Here is a 15,715-nt window from a genome sequence, read left to right on the forward strand (position 1 = left end):
ACAGTTGGGCCCGGCTGTGATGAAACGGCTCTGACGCACCATCAGGCCCTTGGATTCTGCCATTTCACTGCCCCGCTGGCCCAGCCGAGCCCCACACCCTCCGGCTGGCCAGGCGGTGGACTTGACCTCAGGCGGGCAGAAGCGACCACCGCGCGTGGGCTGTGCCCCAGGGCTCAGGGGCCACCTACCTACGGCCTGGTCGCCGCTGACCAGAAACTGCAGGATGTTGTTCATGGCACCCATGTAGAAGATGAGACGCAGCTGCGTGACACACATGGTGACCAGGCTGAGCAGCAGGATGGGGCTGAACACGCTGTGCATGAAGGAGGGGGCCGCTGCGGGGAGAACCGGGGGTCAGGGAGAAGCGGGCGGTACCCCCAGGGCCCACGGCCCACCTACCACCCAGGGCACGCGTGGGGCCGGGAGGCCCCCGTCACCCCCCACCAGATGAGGCAGACGGCTGGGTGCAGGAGTGGGGTCACCCAGCTGTACGAAACACGCTGGGTGAATCCCTCACCTTCTCTGAGCTTCGTCTATAAGGCAGGATGGATGGTGCTGCCTGCCCTTGTGGGATGACGTGGGGATGAAGGGAGGCGGTACCCAGAGAGCCCTCAGGGGGTGCTGGACCCCATCGGGGGCCCCATCTGGACTGGACGCCCCCTCCTTGTCACTAGGCTGTTGATGGCTCAAGGCAGGCTTGGGAGGTGAGGGGCCACGTGCGGGTGGGTACCTGTGGCATCGGGCTGGCACTTGACCTCCAGGTCGACGGTGGACAGGCACAGCTTGTGGCCCTCCTGCAGGGCCGCCTGCTCCTTGGCACTCCGCATGGAGCTGCCCACGCTGAGGCGGCGTCCCACCGTGGTCACCTGCTTGTAGAACTGCTTCCCTGTGATCTTGTGGTCGAAGCCCAGCCAGCTGAACTTGATCTTCACCCTGGAGGCCACGGGAGAGTGTCTGTCATGCTGCCCAGGCCCCTGGCCGGAGTGGGAGTGGGGGCAGACTGCAGGTCCACTTACGTGTAGTCCATGTCCTCTGGCCCTGGGAAGGGCTCCAGGGGCCAATTAAAGAAGCAGTTGAGGAAAACCAGCCCAGAGCAGCCAGCCCAGACCACGAGGATGACAATGAAGGAGGCGCCAAAGTCATAGATGACCTGAGAGGCACAAAGGGGCAGGGGTCGCAGTCAGGGTGGGGCAGTTAGCAGAGAAAAGCTGGAGTGGGCAGGGGGCACCCGGCAGTCCCGGTCTCCCTGTGCTGAGCTTCAAGGGGTGGACACGGCCCGTCAGCCTGGATGTTTGCTTACCAGGCACCTGCATTTTAATTCTCTCCGCTCGCCCTGGACCACATGCCTGCAGTTTGGACCAAACGTCACCTCCTTGGAGAGGCCTCCCCCAACCACCCATCACTGTCACAGTGAACAGTCCTGGCTAAGATTTTTTTTTTTTTTTTCTGGCTGAGATTTTTGACTTATGATTCATTTCCTCATCCATTATCAGTCCAGCTCCCTGGAGATAGGAATCTCTAGATTTGTCCACTGATGTTTCTCTAACACCTTGAAGTGTATACCCGGTAGGTGCCAAAAAAATACTCGGGGAATGAACAGTTCAACGGTACACTTTGCTCTTCTGTGAAATGGGTCTGACACTGGCATGTACCCTCCTGGTATTGAGGTGCGGTTCAGTGGATGTGACCCCAGTAGAGGGCCCAGTACAGGGCATGGTAGGTGGGAAGCCTGCCAGACTGTTATTGTAATTTTTGCCATTTATTTCCAGCCCAAGGGTCCCCAGGGCAGTGGCAGACAGCTGCCCAGCTCCCCAGGGAAGGGACCAGCAGTCAGACACTGAGATGAGGAAGAGCAGGAACCTGAGGGCTCCTCTGCCCTCAGGAACGTGAGGATCCCTAACATCCAGGGACAGTGGCCCCAGCCTCTCCGGACACCTCAATGCCCAAGTGGCCGGCCCATGTCTCTGACTCCTCCTCCTGCTCTGCAGCCTCTTCCCCTTGGACCTCAGGAAAGGGAATTTATTGGAGCCGGGGCCACCGCAGAGAAAAGCTGGTTCTGAAGCCCGTTCAGGAACAACAGGATTTAGAGCAGGAACCAGGACTGATGAGCAGTGAGGTGTTTGCTCCATCCTGACCCCGTGTGACTTCCATGGGCTCAGAATCCTGCCTGGGAGGGAAACAGCTGAACCAACTTGGCTTCGAACAGCGCTCTGGCAGTGGGGAGCAACAGCCCAATGACAACAGACCTGGGGGGGTGGGGGGGGACTGGAGCTGGATTCAGGACGGGGGACACTCTCTCAGCCCCTTTCTTCCCCCCGAGCCCTGAAATGCAAAGGCAGCCTGCAGTCACACCTTGCAGAGATATGCTTGACTTTACCATCCCCACTCTCACGCCTCCACCCCCACCCCACCCCGCCCCACTCCACCCCACCCCTGGCCCAGCAGGTCTTTTTTCTTACTCCCAGAGGTGCCCAGGTGCATCCTCCCAGATGTGGGTGGGGGGAAGGGAGGGCCCCAGCGCCCACAGTGACTTCCCTCTTCAGGGAGGGCAGAAGAGTCTCGGGAGAGGCCTCTGCTCAGATGCCAGCACACACCCTCACCTTGACTCCTGGGAAGGTGACCGCCGAGGAGGCATAGGATCCAATCATCAGGGCAATAAATGTGGACCGAAGGTCACCAAACATGTTGGGCAGCTGAAAGACAAGAAGCAAGGGAAACTTCTGCTGAAAGACGGACAGACAGGATGAAGGAGGAAGGGAAGAGAGCATGACGGCATCCTCGGGCACCTCGTCTTATCTGCTCTCCTCCCTGCGTAATTCACGAGGCATCAGTCCAGGGATAATCACTGCTAATTGCACATTTTTTCTTTCAGGACTGTGGATGATTAAGGAAGAAGGGGAGAGTAATACAGAACTCAGACTCTGCACGTGCAGACAGGACTTCCTGGCTGGCAAGCGACCCTCCTCTCTGCTCTGGCACAGGCTAGGGCCTTTGGTCTCTGCAGGGTTATAAGGAGATGCCAGCAAGTGAGGCAACCTTCAAAGGGAGCAAGTCTGTTAAAAATAAGAATCTATTTGAGGATGAAAGAATCGTTTTATAAATAAAAATATCAGTGTCCCAGAACGACCAGATGTCAGCAAAAGCTGCTTTTGATTTTGAGAAGAGTAGGTCTCTGGAAGGTGCCAATCAGAATTCTACAGTCTCTGGTGTGGATGAGGAGGCTGGTCTGGGAGTCCTGTTTCTCAATTTCTAGGTTCAAGGAGGGCTTTCTCTTCCCACCTGGAAAGATCAGTGGCAAGAAAAGCTCAGGCTTTCTTCCCTGTGAGGCCACTGCTCCCATCTCACAGGAGCTTGTCCTGGGCCCATTCGACATGACTACAAAGCTAAAACCCTCAGTGGGTTCCATACAAATTCAGGCATGGTAAACTATGACCACGAGGTCACGGATTCAGACAGGCATGGGGCGAAGCGCATCCTCCCCTAACTGCAGCCTGCCATGCTCTCGCTAACCTCGGGGGAGCTCGCACCACGTGCTCTGAGCTTCCATCCACACCCACACGGTCCCTGGCACCGAGACTCACTCTCTGGATCTGCCAACCTGTTTTATTGAACTCAGGCTGTTTATACGGACCTAAACTACACCTCCCTCCCCCAAGATGTCTGGAATCATACTGGGGTTTTATCAAACATGGACCACGTGATGGCTGCCTGCAAGCTAATCCGTTTGCTGAACACAGGCAGCGTGAATGTATTTACCTACCTGCCCCTCATCACTTCTGCCTGTTTTGACCACAATTAAAAATGAAAAAGGGACATCATCCAAGTGAAAAATGTTTGCACTTCAAAGGACACCATCAAGTAAATGAAAAGATGATGAGACGAAGAGAGAAAATTTTTATGAATCATGTATTGGATAGGGCACCCATATCTGCAATATATAAATAACTCTGACAACTCAGTAATAAAAACATAATCATTTTTAAAATGGGCAAACAGACATTTCTGAATAGATGTTTCTCCAAAGAAGATATACAAATAGCCAATAACCGTTATGAAAAGATACTCAGTATCATTAATCATAGGGAAATGCAAATCAAACCACAATGAGATGCTGCTTCATACCCCCTGTGCATGCTAAGTGGCTAAAATAACAATTTTTTAAAAAAGAAAACAACAAATGCTGGTGCTGATACAGAGTAATTGGAACCCTCCTACACTACTGGTGAGAATGAAAAATGGTGCAGTCACTTTGCAAAAGAGTCTGGCAGCTCCTCATTTAAACACAAAGCTACCATATGACCCAGACATTTCACTCCTAGGAATAAAAACATATGTTCACACAAAAACATGTATGTACATGACTGTTTACAGCAGCATTCTTTATAATATACAAAAAGTGGAGACAACCTTCATGCCCATCAAAGGATGACTGGGTGTGCAAACTGTGGTATATCCACACAATGGAATATTACACAGCCACAGAAAGGAATGAAGAACTGATACATGTTACAACATGAATAAACTTTGCAAAATTATGCTGAGTGAAAGACATCAGTCACAAAAGACCACATAACTGTACGATTCCATTCATGTGAAATGTCCAGAACAGGCAAATCCCTAGAGACAGAGACTAGACAAGGGGTTGTCTAGGGCTGGGATAGAAGAAGCTGGGAGGGACAGGGAGGAAATGCTCATGGTCCAGAATTGTGATTGGCGTGATATGGTTAATTCTGGTGATGACTTGGTAACTCTATAAATACACTAAAAACCATTGAATTATATAGTTTAGGTGCATTGTATGGTATGTGGATTATGTCTGAGCGTCATTATTAAAGAAAAAAAAACATGAATAAGAGACTTGAGATGTTTTGAGATCCCAGGATTAAAAAGGAGCATGAATAAATCCATAGTGTGCGGCCAACAAAGCCATCTTGTGGGATGAGGCCAGGGTGCCTCTCCAGCTTCGCCACACACAAGGAGCTCTTCTTCCAGCCCCCTCTGCCCACTCAGGCTTCTCAGAGAGGGTCGGAGGGAGACAAGGAGCATACGGAAACTTCCCCAGCAGGAGACAGAGGAAAGGTGACCTGCTCATGGGCACCCAAGCACACCCAGGTGAGCATGAAAGCTGCCCAATTTCACCCTTTGCACACCTGCCTCCCAGGTATGCTGTGGTTCAGAGGACACCCCTTGGATCCTGGGCTCACGTGTTTGGGCTGCACCTCACTGGCTATTCCACCAAGGCAGCTTCAGGCATCTCCAGGCCCGTATCTGCCCCAAGGAGAATCCAAAGATTAGTTTCGCTTGTGTGGAAGAAGGAAACTGTTCCAGCCTGGAATGCAGGTGAAGAAAGAAGGGATCAAAGATGGCTTAGAGGGATTTCCCTGTCAGCCCCGTGGTTAAGACTCTGTGCTTTCAGCGCAGGGGGCATGGGTTCGATCCCTGATCGGGGAATTAGGATCCCACAGGTAGGGAAGTATGGCCAAAGAAACAAAGCACAAAACAGGAGCAGCAGCAACAAAGAGGGCTGAGAACCCGATCAGAAAAGCAGATGGGGGACAACAGCCACTCCGCAGTCAGGCCAGGAAACGCTTCCGTCATGGTAGTCACCTTTGGGTGCAAAGCGCGTTCCAACTTTTTGACAGGGCGAGGGGATACTTCTGAAAAGCAGACAGCTCGCTTACCAGCCCTTTTCCTTCTTCCCGAACCCAAGCTAGAGGCCAACAGAACCACAGAACTTGGGGCTAGTGGGCAACTCTGACCTCATTTCCCGGAGTCTGCTCCCCAGACTGCATCTGGGACAGGCAAGATGGGAATCTGGGAGAGGGTTCTGACCTTCTATCTGACCCTGGATGAGATCCTCACCCTCATGTCTGAACAAGGGCGGTAGCCTCCCGGCTGCCCTACTGGCTCCTCTGCCTCTCCCTGCCTGGAACATTCTTTACAACACCCTGAAAATCCTCCCCCTCCTTAACATGTTCTTTTGGTAAGCACTGGTATAGATTCCCAGGGCCTCCCAGCTGCCCTCCTGGCTCCTCTGCCTCTCCCTGCCCGGAACATTCTTTACAACACCCTGAAAATCCTCCCCCTCCTTAATATGTTCTTTTGGTAAGCATTCGGTATACATTCTCAGGGTGTACAGAGCCTCAGGGCAAAAGACACTATACAGTCTCCTCAGGAATGTGTACATCTTATACTTTACCTTAGTTATTTTTTGATTAGGAAAGCAATGCATGTTCATTGTAAAATATCTAGAACAAAGTATACATAAAAAATGAAATAAAAATTCCCCTTGGGGAAAAAAGAATTCCCCTGATATAGCCACATTATCATCTCGGTGTAATTGCCTTCAATCATTTTCTTATAAATACCTATAATTTTTAACCAAACTGGAATCAGATACTACATATTATTTTATAAACTTTTTCTTTTTTTTACTTTGTATATTATAAATACTTCCTAGTTTAGTCCTGTATTCATCTTCACATAATTTGTAACAACTGTCTGAATGGCCTATAATTTATGCAACCATTTCTCTATGTTCTCAGATCCTTTTCGATTTTTATCATAAATAAAATTTTTTAAAGAACATGCTTGAAGATAAACATATATGCAAATAGCTATTATTTCCTTAAGGTAAGTTCCCCAAAGTAGAATCATTTGGCAAAAGGGAATCCATGTTTTGAAGTTTTTTGTGATACTCTGTGACAAATTGCCTTCCAGAAAACTTACACCAATTGGAATTGAAAAAACTTACATTTACTGATTGCTAATGACTTTGAACATTTTTTACCTATAGTTTTTAAAATCAGTCACTTACATTCCTCATTTGTCCTTTCTTCCTAAGAGGAGGTTAATTCGTTCATATTAATTTGGTATAGGTTCTTTATACATTAAAGACCCTCACACACACAAAAATAAAATAAAATAAAATGAAGACCCTCACAGTTTGTTCTTATACAGTAGGTATGTTTCCCCAGTTTGTCCTTTAATGTCATAGTTGATGGTAGGGTTTTTCTGACCAATCTAAGTGTTTAAATAGGTAGTCAAAATATTTCAGCTTTTAGTGACTACCTAACATTCGTGTCAGGGCTTCCCTGGTGGCTCAGTGGTAAAGAATCTGCCTGCCAATGCAGGAGACAGGTTTGATACCAGAGTTGGGAAGCTCCCGTGGAGCAGGCAATGGCAAACCCACTCCAGTATTCTTGCTTGGGAAGTCCCATGAACAGAGAAGCCTGGCAGGCTGCAGTCCATGGGGTTGCAAAAGAATCAGACATGACTTAGAGACTAAACAACAACATCTGTGTCAGATGAAATTTCTCTGAAAACAGTATCAAGGATGACCTTGACCAGAGAAAGCTAAAGCATAAACATCCTGGCAGCGGTCAGTGTGTGGTCACAAAACAGCAAACACAGGCGAAGAGAAGTTCTCCCTGGGGGCACTAATTATTTTTCAAATGTTAACACTAATTGTGTTTTATCCTTTAAGCCACTTCCTTCCCTTCCTCCCAAAGCTGTCATGCCCGCTAGAGGAAATTTCCCCCATTTACTTTGCCCAGGAGCAGCTTGATCAGAGGATTTTTCCTGATAATTAAGTTATAATATATGACAGCATACACGGTTATGTTAATATATTAAATAATATAGTAGCATTATTATTATAACAGAAACTATTATTATGCTAAAAACCCTCATAACATCCTTACCAAGAAAGTGTCACTCCGTACCCTCACTTAATGGTTACAAGACATCAGGATTAGAAAAGTCAAGGGGATGTCCCTGGTGGTCCAGCAGTTTAAGAGTCTGCCTGCCAATGCAGGGTATACAGGTTAGATCCTTGATTCAGGAAGATCCCACATGCCATGGGGCGACTAAGCCTACGTGTGCCCCAACAACTGAGCCCTGTCCTAGAGACTGTGCTCCGCAACAGAAGAAGCCACTGCAAGCGTGGGCCCCGCGTGCCGCAACTCGACAAAGCCTGCACACAGCAGTGAAGACCCAGCGCCGCCAAAAATAAATAAAAGCTCTTAAAAAAAAATAGTCAAGGGATCCCTAAGCTGGTAAGGGTCAAAACTAGAATTCAAAGCAGGTCATGTTGATGTGCATAGCCACTGGGCTACTCTGTCTCCTGGAAAACACACACGTGGCCCCTGAAGGGTCCACACTTGATTTGGAGGATCAAGGCAGTTACCCTTACCTCTCACACCTCTTTCTGTTCCTTATTAAGCATTCTGTTTGCTCTCCCCACTGGAAATTTCTTACACCCTCTCCAAAGCTGCTTTTAGACCTACCTGCCTCCTCCCTCCCTGACCTCCCCCAGCCGACCTCCCCACAGTCCGGGGCACACTGTCAGGAGGATCTGCCCTTGGCCGCAGACTCTCCTTTCATCTTCTCTGGGTCTCCTCCCCCACTGGTCTTCACATCCCCCTCCTCCCTCCCTCCTCCCGCCTCTGCCCGACCTCAGCCGCACAGAATGGCCACTCAGAAGCCCTGGTGATGGAGTGAATGGCGGCTGAGGACCGAGCAGAGCGCCTAGTGCCGGCTGGAGGGCCGGGCGGAGGGGGAAGAACCACGACTGCTGCCAAGTAGGAAGCTGCAGCCGAGCTGCAGAGACAGATGCGAGGAAAACACTCAGCAGGGGCGGTTTCCTGACCTTGGGTTCCCAACTGCGCTCGCAGCTTGGGTGTGGGGGGCAGCGCACTGGCCCCCTTCCTGGCTCTGGGGGGCTTCCCACCACCACCACCATTAATGCTGTTGCTGCCCCTGGGGTAGGATGGGGGCTGGAGTGGGCTCAGCCAGGCAAAACCCGTCCTCCGAGCTGGCCTCGGAATGCCATCCCTGCGCGAGCCGTGGTGACTCATTCGCTCAGCCCCTGGGCTGCACTGTAAACAGGCCCCAGCTCTGTGACCTTCCCAGAGGGGAAAACAGCAGCTGCAGACGGCCCCTCCCCTGGAGTGCTGGCCTCAGAGCCGGCTACTGGCCGAGAATCGCCAGAAGCCTAGGCTCCAGCAGTGAGGATGGGCAGCCCTCCTTGGAGGACCCTCTTTACGATGTCTCTCTTCCCAGGAGCCCCCAGGACAGGCCTGGGGCTTGCTGGCAGGCAGGGACAGAAGAGCCATCTGACACCTGCTTTCCAAATCAGTTATCTCCGGAGCCCACCAGCTAGGGGGGCTCACCCTGGCTCTCGGGGAGATGCCACGGGCCATCCAGGGTGGGGATGGGGAGGGCCCCTTTCAGAGGTGACCCTTGTCCTCAAGTGGCTGGTGCACACACCCAAGAGCCCTGTGCAACCTGAACAGGCCAGGATCCAGGTGCTAGTCTGGACAAGTGGACTCAGCATAGCTGGGCTCTTTTCTAACCCTGCACGACCGGCAGCTCCAAGCACATGCTGCCAGGTAAAGGCCCTTGTGGTCACCTTTCCGCTTCACTGCTGAAGGGGTGGGGAGGCGGAGCCCCACTTCCCTAGCCACTTCGTCCACTTTCCCAGCCAGGTCCAGCCCTCCCAAGGCCCCAACGACACGTTCAGTCCACCCCTGAACCAGTCATGTGCTGGGGCAACTTCACGAGGTGGAAACCCTCTGATGGGTGGACTTCTCCCGGGCCAGTGGTGATGGGCTGACAGCTTTGGGCTCTCAGAGCACACAGCAGAAACCCAGAGGCAGAGCTGGCTGGGGGCAGCAGGCGAGCCCTGCTTACCTGGCACGTGGGGCAAGTGGGATGCCGTGGGGACCCTCTCCTGGCCATAGAAACAGGTCACCAGAGCAGGAATGCAAAACTCCACACACACCCCTGGAGGGGGCCATCTGTTTCACTGCTATATCCCGAATCCTCTCCCTCCCCTCCTTCCAGGTGTTCGAAGATGGACGTTTACTCTGTTCTCTTCAAACTCAGATCCCAACTCCCGTGGGACCATTTCTTCCTCAGGCTCCAAGTAAGACTCCCATGAGTCAGATAGGGAAAGCCCAGAGAAATTTTTTCATTAAGGAGCCTGGCAGCACTTTGCAATCACTTTTCTGGGAGGGTTTCAACAGCTCAGAACTCCCTGTCCCGCCCACGCTGACAGGGGTCAGAGTAATGAAGTGGAAAAGACATGTTCACAATGTTGGCGGCATCCACTCCCATCTCTAAGCAACCCCAGCCCCGGATCGTCGGGTGGTGGCCCCCAGACGCCACCTCAGCCGCCGGCCGCTGTTTTCCTCCAGCTGCTGAAGCGAGTTAAAGACTTGAACAAATGCGAGGCAGTGAGCAAACAGACCTGAGTGTGCTGTGCTGATGCTCACGAGGAGGCTGAGGCTTGGCACCTTGGGGTGTGCCCTGACCCCCGGTGACCTGCACCCTCCCCCTCTGAGGGTGTCGCATCGCCCAGGACCCTCTGAGGCAGGGACCAGGGAAAGCCAGCCTCTGCTCATGGGGGTAGGATCACCCATGGGTATGCACACCTCCCCGGCTCTGTAAGGGGAAAAGGTGGTGGGGAAAAGGCATTCTACAAAGTCAGGGCCTGTTTGCTAGCACCAATGGGGATAGCAGTTCACAGTCACTGGTCATCCTTATTTATACCACAACCCCTTGGGACTCAGAAAGTCCCCCAATTAAGGTTTTCCTGGCAACACAACCCTGCTCCCCCCAGATTCCTAGGTTGTCATGGAGTGATTATCCATGGCCCCAGAGCTGTTGATTTAGGAAGCTCCTAAAGGCGACCCTGAAGACTCCTTTGTCCCCTGAATGAGAGCACGGCTGGGAGACCCAAACAGAAAGTGCCATTCTGCTGCTGGCTTGGCGCCTCCGGGAGCTGATCCTGATGCTTCTGCTTTTTAAAAGGTCTGGGCTGTGTCAGGACTAGATTCAGCTCTGCTCAGCAGAAGCCCCCGCGGCCCCAGAACATGGCCCAAGAGCCGCGGCCTGCCCTCACTGACCTGCGTCTCTGTCCCCTTTCGAGGTCTGATCTAGAAAGGCTCCTATCTGAAGCCTTGCGGGACAGAGGACTGCCCAAGAAGGTCCCTCGGGCCAGGGCACAGAGGAGGAAGCCGATGACATGGAAAGTGCTTGAGGAGTCGGGTCACATAACTAGAAGGGAGAGGGTCAGCAAGGGCTGGGGGCGGGGGGGGGGGGGGGCCCCTGCCTTCTGATGGAATCATGACTGAGCAGCTTCTTGGTGCTTCTAGACCTGAAGCTGTCGGACTTTCCCTGCCAAGGGCCAGAGAACCTGCAGGTTTTGCAGGCCATGTGGTCTCCATGCAGTGAGGCTGTCACTGCCATTCCCTCTGCTGCCATCAGTACAAAAGAATCAAGTGGGAGCGGTTCTGTGCCGATAAAACTGTGTGCACAGAAGCCTGCAGTGGTCTGGATGTGGCCTGGGGGCAGCAGACTGCTGACCTCTGCTCCAGACCCAAGAATGGGAGCCTTAGAGGGACAAGCCACCAGGCTATCTTACAACAGATGCCTGCTAACCAAATGCTCCAGGTGATGATCAGATGGTTTTCTTGTCTGGTCACCGTCTGGCCTGTGCAGCCTTTACCTCCCTGTGGGAGAGCAAGGAGTTAAGAGAAACACTCCTACTACAGTGCGTTCAGCTTCACACAGATCTACTAGAAGCTGGTGAAAGTCACAGACCCTCCCCTAGAAAAACGCACCTGTCCGGGCACACACATGCACAATTTGCTTTTGGAGAATTTCAAAGAAATGCCCAGCCCTCCTGAAGCTTACTCATGGACTACACAGGGGCCTAAAAAACTTAGGGTAAGACCACTGTTCACTCAGATAGAGAACTATTTTGTGTGTGTGTATGAAAGAGGGCTTACAAAACACAATTTAAAAAAAAGAGAAACAACCCTGTAGAAAAATAGACAAAAGACACAAAGGAGCAATCCCAGAAGAAATACAAGTGATCATCAAAAGTAGGTGGAGAGATGCCCCATCTCACTAACAATTAAAGAAAGAAATTTTAAATAGTAACATATTATTTTTCACCAGATTGGATTGGCTAATGTTTACAAGAATCTGGACAGGGTGTTGGAAGGGGTGTGGAAGAAAACTTCTCAGATATGGTGGAAGGCCAGCAACTGTGTATACCCTTTTGGGAAGACCATTTGACAGTCTACATTAAAATTTAAAACATGCTGAACTTGGGGCCTGGAATTTATTTTATCGAAATACATGTACAGAGATGTTCACTTCGCCAGAATCATAAATCAGAAAAATTGGAAACCAACCCAAAAGTCCATTAGCAGGAAACTGGTTAAATAAATCATGGCAATCTATATTGGAGAATCACATGGAACTGTCTAATTATGAAGCCGAGCTCTAGAGTTTAAAATAATAAGGTAGATTTCTAAGGACTGGCAGGAAAAGACATAAGAGATACACTGTCAAGTGAAAAAGGCAAGTTGTAACAGTGTTTCTTTTGAAAAGAACTTCAGTATATGTAGATTCCTTTTTTAAAACTAAAGAGTTACATTTTAAACTGATGAAGTTAGGCTTATAGGATTTTACAGTTCACATTGTACATTTCTCAAATAGTTGACTTTTTAAAATCAAACCTTTTTGTTTTATAATCATTAAGAAGAAAAGAAAATAAAAAGAATCCTTATGACCCTCCTAGCCACCCCAAAAGGATTTGTGGACCACAGCTATGATCTTATTTTGAAGACTTCCCTAAAGGGGATTCATGGTGAGGAGGTTCTTAATCTGTTTTAGGCTTATAACAATAGAGCACCTTTCTGTATTTCAGAGCATATACTCAAATTCAAGGACCATCTCTTTCTTTTATCCTGAAATTCAGTCAGAACTGCCATGACATAGACAGTGTGGCCCAAATAATGGGGGTGAGGCCAGATTTTCATTTTGATGAAAGAGTTGGTCATGTTTACGCTGTCAAAGAACAAGCAGAACTGTGGCTCCTGCTTCGCAGTGGACACAGCTGAATGGAATTGGTGCGTTTGACAGTTCTAACATGCTTTGTACAGCTTCAACATGTGTCTTCCCCCGGGAATTTGAGAGGGTGGGAGATACATCCATTAAAAAAAAAAAATCTATCTGGTTGGGACTTCCCTAGTGGTCCAAGGACTAAGATTCCTTGCTCCCAAAGCAGGGGGCCTGGGTTTGATTCCTGGTCAGGGAACTACATCCCATATTCTGCAACAAAGACCTGGTGCAGCCAAAGAAATAAATAATCTACCTGATTAAAAAAATAAATAAAAATGCACAAGAGAGTACAAAGTCAATCTCCTTCACACTACCAGGGCAAGGCAACCAGAGACCCTGGATAGTTGAGTCCCCCACGCTGGAGCACACTATGTATGCAGTCCTGGGCAGTGCCTCTCTCAACCTAACACAGACTCCACTGACTGCTCCATTTCCACGGACATAGGCCCTGGTAGTTCACCCTTCCCACCTGGATAAAGTTAATAAATTGAGAAAGCACAGAAAGGCTGAGAAGAGGAATTGGACCCAACCGGGCCTCTGGCTCACAGCCTGCAGGCTAGGGGTCACAGGAATGTTAGTACCTCCTCAAGTTCCTTAGAAGAAGACCAGCAAGGTTCCAGGGCTCCCTCAAAGCTAAACAAGGGCCCTTCAGCAGCCTGATGCCTGACTCATTACTGGAAAGAGAAAGCAGAAGCCAATGCCCTGCAAATAAACAGGGCTGGGAGGCACTGTGTCATTAAAAACTTTCTCGAGGGGAAACTAAGGCAGGCGAGACTTTCCTGTTGGACAGAGAAATCTTTCGGGAAGCCTCGCATTCTCACTACTTTCCCAGGGGCCAGCTCTGAAAGGCACCCCTGCCTGACCAGGTGAACCTGCAGACAACTCCCTTCTTCCTTCTGGGGAAAGATTCTTTGGACTTTTTTGGACTTTCTTTCAACCCGGATCTTCAGGCAGTCTCATTCACTTCCAAAAAAAGCCCATTCTATGGTGTTCTGGGGCTACCAGAAGAGAGTGCTCGGCATCCCAAGAAAGGATCTCCCTCCCTTGGGAGATGGGGTCCCTGCGCCTTGGCATTTAGAAAACCAAGCAGGACTTCGCTGGTGGCTCAGGAGTAAAGAATCTGCCTGCCAATGCAGGAGACACAGGTTCCATCCCTGATCCGGGAAGATTCCCACATGTGACTGGGCCTGTGTACCACAACTATTGAGCCTGTGCTTAGAGCCCGGGGGCCACAATTACTGAAGCCTCTGCAGCCTAGAGCCTGTGCTCTGCAACAAGAGAAACCACTGCAATGAGAAGCCCAAGCACTGCAACTAGAGAGTAGCCCGGGCTCGCCACAACTAGAGAAAAGTCTGAGTGGCAATGAAGACCCAGCACAGCCAAAAATAAAATAAATAAATAAAAATTATTTTTAAAAAAAGAAAGAAAGAAAACCAAGCAGAGGGGCAGGCTCTATGATTCCCCAGTTTTTCATTCAGTTCTGAACAAAGCAACAGTTAGAGGCAGGGTGATTCCAACAGAGGTTTGTTTTTAGGTTTCACTGTTAGCCAGAGCTGCCATAGAAAATAAGAGAAAAGAAAGTAGGTGGCAGGTTATTTTTCTTCCACACAGCTACTAAGCTGGCTTCCTCGGCGCCTGAGTCAAGGTCAGGAAGCAGGAGACAGGCTGCTCTGAGACTGACTCTGCTGCCTTCCAGTCTGCCTGCAGGACTTCCCCAGCTTGGGAGCCGGAAATAGACTTTGCTGCCACAACTTCACCAACAACAACCCTCTACTGCTTGGGATACCCCAGCAGATGCAGGTGAATGGAAGGCAAGCAAATTAGAGACAATAAAAGCTGCCTCAGATTTGCAAAAAGATGACTGAACTAGAAAGTGAAAGTGTTAGTTGCTCAGTCATGTACATCTCTTTGTGACCCTGTGGACTGTAGCCCGCCAGGCTCCTCTGTCCTTGGGAATTCTCCAGGCAAGAACACTGGAATGAGTTGCCATGCCCTTCTCCAGGGAATCTTCCCAACCCTGGGATTGAACCCAGGTCTCCTGCATCGCAAGCAGATTCTTTACCTTCTGAGCCATAAAGGGATGTCCACAGAGATCTTCTCAAAAAAAACTGGTACCGGGCCTTCTCTGATAGTGCAGTGGCTGAGACTCTGTGCTCCCAGTGCAGGGGGCCTGGGTTACATCCCTGGTCAGGGAACTAGATCCCACATGCCACAACTAAGACCCAGCAGAGCCAAATAAATATCTTTTTAAAAAATGGTACTTACTGTTAATGAGGTAAAAGTCATGCACATCCCACCAAAGCCATTCAGAGCCAGGGCGATGAAGATGAGCACAGAGAGAGCTGGAAGGAAGCAGAAGGCTGGTAAGAGGGGAACCACGCCTGAGCCCAACCCACTGCTGCCGAGGAGCTTGCTCTGAGCAAATGTTGCTAGTGATGACAAGTCATCAGGCATTAGTGCCGGACACCTGGGGAGCTTGCCCAGCCTCTGCCTCATCCTCCTCTTGCCTATTTTATGGAGTTTGGGCTCTTGCAAAAGGTGTATCCCCATCCCCCTTTCTTCACTAACCTTATCCACAAGTGGTGGTGTAGTCGCGAAGTCGTGTCCGACTCTTGCAACCCCATGGACTGTAGCCTGCCAGGCTCCTCTGTCCATGGGATTTCCCAGGCAAGAATACTGGAGTGGGTTGCCATTTCCTTCTCCAGGGGATCGTCCCGACCCAGAAATCAAACCCAGGTTTCCTGCATTGCAGGCAGATCCTTTACCAACTGAGCTATGAGGGAAGCCCTTTACCCAC

General features: G+C 50.4%; 1 protein-coding gene across 4 annotated transcripts in view; it reads right to left on the reverse strand.

Annotated features, from left to right (window-relative positions):
- SLC43A2 (solute carrier family 43 member 2) overlaps positions 1 to 15,715 on the reverse strand; it is a 43,181-nt gene that overhangs the window by 15,323 nt on the left and 12,143 nt on the right. For all 4 annotated transcript variants that reach the window (XM_043903340.1, XM_043903341.1, XM_043903339.1 and 1 more), the window contains 5 exons: positions 15,184 to 15,260; positions 2,601 to 2,693; positions 1,017 to 1,150; positions 731 to 933; positions 189 to 335 (listed from right to left, as the gene is read on the reverse strand). In XM_043903340.1, the coding sequence (XP_043759275.1) occupies positions 189 to 335; positions 731 to 933; positions 1,017 to 1,150; positions 2,601 to 2,693; positions 15,184 to 15,260 (654 nt within the window). The remainder of the gene's footprint in view (positions 1 to 188; positions 336 to 730; positions 934 to 1,016; positions 1,151 to 2,600; positions 2,694 to 15,183; positions 15,261 to 15,715) is intronic.

The sequence above is a fragment of the Cervus elaphus genome, chromosome 5 (assembly GCF_910594005.1).
Source record: "Cervus elaphus chromosome 5, mCerEla1.1, whole genome shotgun sequence".
NCBI classification, from domain to species: domain Eukaryota; kingdom Metazoa; phylum Chordata; class Mammalia; order Artiodactyla; family Cervidae; genus Cervus; species Cervus elaphus.